The 8,358-nt window shown below is 38.0% G+C and overlaps 1 protein-coding gene across 1 annotated transcript in view; it reads left to right on the top strand.

Moving 5' to 3' along the window:
- DCBLD2 (discoidin, CUB and LCCL domain containing 2) overlaps positions 1 to 6,922 on the top strand; it is a 140,800-nt gene extending 133,878 nt beyond the window's left edge. Inside the window, exons 14-15 of the mRNA XM_019526662.1 lie at positions 1,146 to 1,283; positions 3,145 to 6,922. Of these exons, the coding sequence (XP_019382207.1) occupies positions 1,146 to 1,283; positions 3,145 to 3,587 (581 nt within the window). The 3' untranslated portion in view covers positions 3,588 to 6,922. The remainder of the gene's footprint in view (positions 1 to 1,145; positions 1,284 to 3,144) is intronic.
- The last annotated feature ends 1,436 nt before the right edge of the window (positions 6,923 to 8,358 follow it).

The following is an 8,358-nucleotide window of genomic DNA, read 5'->3' as shown; positions in this document are numbered from 1 at the left end:
ACACCTTCAAGAGCAAATTGGATGCTTATCTTGCTGGGATCCTATGACCCCAGCTGACTGTTGCCCTTCGGGCAGGGCGCTGGACTCGATGATCTTCCGAGGTCCCTTCCAGCCCTAATATCTATGAAATCTATGAAATAAAGAGAAAGCGCCTGTTTCTTCTCAATAAAATCACCTTTTTGGAAAGCTAGACAAGAGATTAACTAGCATTCACACCAGACAGTGGTAATGGGGAAAAAATATACTCACCACCCCTGCGAGGAGAGGGGTTGGCTAGACTCCAGAAATCTTTGAGCTCTTGCTGGATACTGGATTCCTCAAATCCTTCTCCACACATCTGTATATGCAGCTACTGCAGCCATTTATTCATTCAGTCAAAAGCAGGGCTGGAAAAGGATTAGATTCATGACTCAACCTTGGGGTGTCTTGAGATCCTTTTAAGGATGGCATGCAGCGTTAGTGCTGTTAGGTTTACAGACATGGTTCATAAGTTAAACCAGAGATATCAAATAGGAATCCATAGTTGTGAGTCTTTCTGAGCTGTTTGCATGAACAAAACTGCTCTAATATTTTTCCGTGGGCAAAAAAAGAGTGAAAACTAAGTGCTGGCATTTTCCAAGGGGTGCCCTCAGTGTAAAAAGGTTGAAAACCATTGGACTAGATAATATCTGGTCTATACTATGATGGTTAGAATGTTATGCTGGCAAGTCAGGAATGCCCAGGTCCAAATTCCTTTTGGGTGAGGGTGGCCTAGAATCTGGGACCTTTGTTTCCTAGGTGAGTCTTTTGCTCTCAGTATTAAGAGCAAAAGACAGGAAGCCCTTCTCCCTCTCCCCGCTCCACCCCTTTCTCTCTCTTCTCCCGCCCCCCCCATGTCTACAAGGTGTGTGCATATGTGCCCCAGGTACTACTGCAGATGTCCGCTCTATGTGCCTAGGTGGTTTTCTGTACATGCAGGGCTGTGCGTTCAGGAACAGATTTCCACTCACTATACATGTAAGTGCCAGAAAAATGTCATATAGTTGATCAAAAAAATGGCCATTTAGTGATCAGAAAAGACTACAATGTCACCCTTTAATGTGTAATGCAACAGAGTTCTTGCATGCAAATTCCTACATTCTTGTGTTTCTCAAATCTGCATAAAGGATGGTGGAAGGGCATGAAGCAGTTTTTTCCTGCCAAGTCAGCTGAGCATGAAGAAACCCCTGTTCGCTATAGCAGCAGTGAAATAGGTCACTTGAGACCAAGAGATGTCCCAACCATGTTGCAAACAGAGTCTGCAGGTACCTGGGGTTTTCTTTGCTTATTTTTACCTGTTTGTAGGCTAAGAATTCTGAATATGTACATCCAATATTTTTATACTTTGTATCTATTTGCTGCATGCAAAATCTGTATAACTTCTGTTCTATCCTAAGGATAAAGAATCCAAAAATAAAGTTTAGCTTGTAATTGCAGGTGCCATTTGGAGAGATGCAGCTATTTTCTAAGTGTAGCAATTCTGAGAATGCAGTTTCTGCTTCTTGATAATCTTTGCTGCCCCAAGATGCTAACATAATTTGGGATTTAAATGATTAACACTTAAATAATCTTAACATGTAAATCTATTAATGTTTTTTGTGAAATAGAGGCTAAGACATTGCGTACATAATTCTAAAGTTCCTCTACAGGCACTGAACAGCTTGAAGTATTTTCAAGTTTCTTACAGAGGAGAAACTAATAGAGGCACAATGTGTCTAACCAGGCTGCTCTTAGAGTAATGCATTAAAAATAATTTAATCGCCTTTTGACATACAAGTAATAAAAGTAGCATTTAACTGGGTTCCAACCTGTGTGGTGGTGGGGGTTAGATTATTCTTCCTTTTTGTTCAGCTGAATGTTCTCTTCCCACTTTTTTAGCTTCCTTTTCTCTCTCTGCTTCCTGGCTGGCCTCCCCCCTCAACTCCTTTTTTTCCTTTTCTTCTGCCCTGCAAGGAACACAGAATTTCTTATGTAGTACCAAGATTAAATTTTAGTTTCTTTACAAATAGAAGGGCAGAGAAGAGTGAGAGAAGGAATGGCAAATAATTAATATACTGCAAAATTGCCCTGGCATTATTCATGCAAATAGCATTATTTTGAAATCAAGTTGATTACAGGCTGATTTTCCCCTTATGTACAACATTACCTTTCAGGGATGGCAACCTGCATCAGGTTTTTGTCCATCTGAATTACCTTTATATGGTGCTGTCCCCATTCAGAATTTCAGCAATACCTGGAAACCGATTATTTTGTATCATTCACTTTCTTCAAAGGAGTTGATAGCTTATTTCTGACCAGACAAATGAGTGACCTGTAAGGGATCTTTTACAGGAAATCAGGAGTTAAGTAGGAAGGGCATCCAGAAACGGTGAAAGGCTGTCTAGGACATGTCAGGGGAAGCCCTGATTTTACCAGATGCCAGTGTCTAGTTTGGTCCCTTTTGGATAGTTACCAAGCAGGTTGGTAACTATCCAAAACCTAGTCTTCATTACTCCTACTGTAGTGTAACAGAGACATTCCTTAGCTAGCTTAAGTAGTGGCAGTGCTCTAGCTGTGTGATCTGTGGGAGATCTGCACTATAATGAGCATGAACCCTTAAGTGGCTTCTATTTTGTCCCTGTCCTGTCTTGCTTTTCACCTGGCCAGTCCCTGTGTGCTCACCCCATGCTCCCTCACCCTGTATCTCTTGTGTTCAGCTATTGTTGCTGCCAGCTAAGTCTGTACTGAACATAAGTAAAATTTTATTTTCAAAAGTCAGTGGCTTACCCAGGTGGCACAAACCATATCCCTGACACCTAAGTCTGGGAAGGGGATGAGCTGTTTTTGCTGTACCTTCCAAACAATACAGCCTTAACTTCTCAGCATGGGAAATTTTCATCCCATAAAGGTGAAATTGGGTTTATAATGGAAAGTATTCAGATTTCACTACAGGCACAGCATCTGTTTACTCTTGGGCTCCTTTGCAGCTTCTTCCAAAGTATCTGACACTGGAGGCACCCACTAGCTTGACACAGTGTAATGTTTCCTGTGGTTCACATGAGAAGTTCTGTGTTTAATATCACGCCACTATATTGGAGTTGATAATGTCCCTATTAGTAACTGTTTTCTTTTTTGGGGGTGTTGCAGAGTATGCTCAACCACTGGTAGGTGGAGTTGTTGGCACTCGTCATCAGAGATCAACCTTTAAGCCAGAAGAAGGAAAAGAAGCAAGTTATGCTGATTTGGATCCTTATAACTCACCCGTGCAAGAAGTCTATCACGCTTATGCTGAACCACTGCCTATAACTGGACCAGAATATGCAACCCCAATAATCATGGACATGTCAGGTCATCCTACAGCCCCTCTGGGTGTCTCTTCAATTTCTACCTTCAAGGCTACAGGGAACCAAGCCCCTCCCATATTGGGAATTTATAACAAACTTTTATCTAGGACAGACAGTTCATCATCCGCACATGCATTGTATGACACACCTAAGGGGATGCTGGGACCAGGCTCCTCAGATGAACTGGTATACCAGGTACCACAGAGTGCACCACATTCCACAGGAGCCAAGGATGAACTGAGTTAGGAAAGGTGACAGTTTTTTAAAACAAAATTCTTTTATGGTGGCTATGAATTTAATTTTTTTAATCATGGTTTTTATATTGTTAGTTGTAGTAGCGTGGAGGTGGATAATAATGTGATATCTGTAGTCCGGGAAACTAAGACTCCTGACATTTTTTATGAGAATATATACACCCTCAATTATTGCTTGCCTGGTCAGAAAATATGGACACCAGTATAGTACTCTCTTAGACAGGAGGAAATGAACTTCCACAGTGAACTGCAGAAGTTGTCGTGCTGCATGGACACAAACAATCCATTTGGAAAGATGATTTTTATAGTACAAATATCAGTAATTTAAGTCTGTGTGAAAATAGTGTTATACAAGATTCACTTTCCCACTTAAAGCACATTTCAAATATTCACATATAATATTGAAAAAGCAAGTTGACTGATATAATTGAGGACTGCTCCTGCTCTTATTGACCCCAGTGGCAAACTCCCACTAACTTCATTGGAAGGAACTACAGCGCTTTTAGGAGCAGTCCTGTCTTTTGTTCATGACAGAGAAGCGACTCAGGCCTGCCAATCTGGATTGTTTTTTAGCTTCTTGGGAGAAAACAGTTTCCTGCCCCTTTTAACTCTGAAAGGTGAAATTGGGTAGTTAAGTAGTGTTTTTTCTTTATTCTGTCAAATCTTCCCAAGCCACTCAGACCTGGTCTTTCCAGGGAGAACTTTAACTTCATACTAATGGATTGTGTGCACAGACTTGAGTCTTCTAATTAGTTGCTTTTTAGTTCACACCTTGCAAGTGAAGACTACTGAATAATCTGAATTTGAATCCTCCAAGGTTTCCAATTGCCTCTACAGTTGGTTTGACAACTTGGTCATTCTTTGCAGAACTGCCAGGTCTACAAGGGTGCCTGCCTTTCCAAGAACTCTTAGGGATTCTTTCATCAGGAGGCAAGTATGGTTGATAGCTTATGAGATTAAGGGATGTATTTTAAAACATGCAGGTGTAAGCTTATGAACACCCAGGTAAGTGCACAGTGTTCATGCATGTACCCAAGCACAAACCCCGGTTTGCCACCATGGTACACTTCAGGGTTACTTACATGTAAGTGTGTGTGTACAATGTGGCACAGGCACATCTGAAATTTCGGCCGTAGGGCCTTAAATATAACCACTTTGTCGTTAAAAGGGTGGAAATGACCAAAGCTTAACAACAAAATTGGCACTTGTTTTAAAGTGTATCAGCTTAAAAGCAATTATGTAACCAAGTGGATTCATCATACACTTGACTGTTTTTACCTTTCTCTGCAGTATATTAGTTTTAAGGTTTTGACCTATACTGAATTATCTTCTGAAAAAGATTTACTGGTATCTATAGTAGTTGAGATTAGATAGAAAATCTTGTTTAATTGTGCCAGATGCTATTTAAAACAATTTAGAGTTGTTATACTTAATTTTTAATAAGTCATATTTATCTTGTAGAAAGAAAGCACAGCTGCTGCTTTTACATCGGTTAAGCAGAAACAGTGAGTAGTGAAAAACCTCTTTAAATGGCTCTTTTTATTTTAATAGCGTGATGGCACTGTTGAGAGAATGCTGAAAGAATTTATGTATGTGACATCAGTGTATACACATTAGCCCAGTTTTATGGACGTTGGTAGAATGTTTCTTTTTTTGGACACACAATTCAAATAAGACTTTATCGCTCACAGTTTGTAGAGTAGACTTGTAGCATTCAGATATAAATAAACTAATGCTGACAAAGGTGATTATGCCCCTCACAAATCTTAGAATATTTTAATCAATTATACTTAGGGTAGTACTTCATTTGTTCCTTCAGTTTAGGATATTTACTCTGACTTTCCCTTGATATTTAGTTTGTTATTATGAAAATCCTGTTTTTGTGGTACCAACACTTTTCACTGTGTCGTAGTAAACAGTTTGAATTTGAGATGCTATACACTGTGCTGCTTAAGGCCTGATTCTACAAACACAGGACTAATCCTGCTAATGAGAATAAGATTTTGCAGGACTGGGCTCATCATGCCTAAATGTGAATGTTTTAAGCTTGAATGGTATTCTAGAGTCAGTCTTCTGCTGAAAAGTATCAAACCCCATTACTGTTTCAGTGTTGTTAAACATGGTGAGAGTCACTCTCTACAACGTGTGATATTTATTTATTTTAAGAGAATTGAATCTGTAGCTCTTAAGTGCATCTTACTTTCTTGTAACTTGATAATAAGTAATAATGTTCTTGTAAAACCCTTTCCCTTCTGTTCCATATGCTTTGAAATTAATCAAACTTCATCCAAAAAATTACAACGCTTTTTAAAAGAAAAAAGGATTATTTTAGCAACTGAGGGGAGGTGAAGAGAGGGGAAAAAATGAAAAGAGAATTGTGCATAGTGTACCCAATTCCTGTTGGAAATGTCATTGGTCAGTCAAGTAGTGGTTAATGGAAATGACTTACTAAAAAGCCATTCTAAAAATCCCCTCATTTCTAACTGGGCACAAATTTTAAATTACAATTCAGAAACAGTAGAATGCATCCAGTGCAATAAAAGTTTGTTCATAAAACAAGTTATTGAAGTCACTTTGCTTTCTGAAATCCATATTCATGCGACCTATGCTGTTACTTTGTCTTAAAAGCTATGATTAAAAAAAGAAGAAAAATCTTCAGGGTTTAGAAAAACTTGGTACAAATCGGTGTTAAGACTGAAATCAAATTGATTTCACTACTGGCGCTGTATATGGAATGAATTTTTGATCAATTCCTGCAAAATAGTGATTTCAGTCAAGGTCAGCATAATGCAAGTTCCGTTCCCTAAAACAAAAGGGAACTCTGAAAATGTTGTTCCTCTCAGAGGATGAAATGCTGGAAGTTGGAGACAGTGCAGTTTGGTTCACAATATCTAGGACCAGTTGAGATATTCACTGTCTCATTTTCTTAAAATGTTTTAAATGAGGTGTTAACCCTCCCCGCCCCTGCCCAAATGGATCAAGCTTGAGTTAACATCCTATATTGTAGATCTTGATTCCTGAATGTAAAATGCATGATATAAAAGGCATTCATTTTTAGACTTAATTCTGGCATTATCCCATGTACAACACAACTGAAAGGTACGTTTAAGGTCTTTCTTTTAATTATTGAAAAGATAGATACAAGGAAATGCATATAAATATTGTTTGAAAATGGGAATGGCTTGAGTGTCAGTTATATTCTCCCAGAATGTATTTTTCTTACCTCAGCATGTATTGTAGTTGGTCTGTATTTGTATATGTTGCTAGAATTTAGATTGTATAATAAGATTTTTATGTATTTTAAATAAATTGTACATACGTATCATTCTTCAGAGTCTGTATCCTTTTCTTAAGTGCTGCAGGACTGGTGTACTCACACCTTACACTGACAACTGCTTCAAGGTCTGTACTTCTTCTAGTTACTCTTTTCTCCATTCCTACAAGCGTAGGGGTATGTTATTTTAGGTACAGCTGTGACCAAATGGAAGAACAGCCCTGGTCTCCCATTCCTGCCTTGAACTAATTTGTTTCAAGCTTGCATTTATCTACTACCCACATTTTATTTAACCTACAAATAAGATCTGCTCTAAGACAGCAATAAGAATTTATCCAGAGCTGATTTAGACCAGGACGTGTAAAGCCTGTGTATGCAACTTCCCAAAACAGTAGTGACAACAGCAGTAAAATTTTAACATACAATATACTTGTATATTCATTTTTCCAGGAACATCTCAATTAAGGATGATCTTCAGGGAAAAACAATTATATTCAAAGGCACAAACATTACTTAGAGTAAGTTTATTTATTTATATTTTATACACACACTGTAAACTTTCAACTGAGCTTTCTAAAGCATTGTCTAAACTTAAAAAATATGATTTTCATTTTGTCCTTTCATATACCCTGTATCAAATTCCTAGTAATTTTGACCTTCCTGCTCATAGTAATTCATAAGTTTTAGTATGTTTTCAACACTAGCCATGAGAACACTAAGAATATATATACATTTGTCACAATTTAGCCCTGTTTTAGTTTAAATTTTCAGAGTTCAAGGGATGTTTAAATGAAGCTTATGGAAATATTTTCATGATTTTGTTGCATCCTCAGTATTCTATTTGTCTTGTTTATTAATACATCTTTTCAAGTATACAAGCTACTGATCTTTCCTTAGACCTAGAGTTGCTTTGAGTCATTTGGATTTAAGGACAACATCCCTTCAATCCAAATGACTCTGGATTATTTTTTCTCTTTCCAAAACAATATCTGTTCTTTGCAGGATTCTATTTCGTTTCATCTTGAGATAATCTTCAAGATCTTGGGTGCTGTTCACTGACTGAGAAAAAGCTGCCCTCTCTTGTAATGCCATTCTTGTGTTACAGATATGTTCCTAAAAGGAGAGAAATTTAATAAGATAAACAATTACTACTTCATCTATAAATTTTATGATCAAGTCTACTGGACTAGCCAGTTCAAAGGAGACATTTGCCCTCTGCTGAAAGGGAAATGCCAAGTGTCATGGAGTAACTAAGTAAACTGCAGTTATTTTTTGTGACATGCAGAGACATCTATTATTCATTATACACAGGCAGATTGCTAGCCTCCTGGACCAGTTCTTTCCTCATCACCAAGTTTAAGTCATCTACAGGCTATATGCCCAATTACATTTTTTACAGTAAGCAAATTCAGGAATATGAGCTAGTACTCAGACTGTTATAACTATGTAACTCCATTCTCTCAATCTCAGATTACATTCCATGACTTGT

The sequence above is a fragment of the Gavialis gangeticus genome, unplaced genomic scaffold (assembly GCF_001723915.1).
Source record: "Gavialis gangeticus isolate Ggan-Ray unplaced genomic scaffold, GavGan_comp1, whole genome shotgun sequence".
Classification (NCBI taxonomy): domain Eukaryota; kingdom Metazoa; phylum Chordata; order Crocodylia; family Gavialidae; genus Gavialis; species Gavialis gangeticus.
This window is presented reverse-complemented; position numbering and strand designations above follow the sequence as displayed.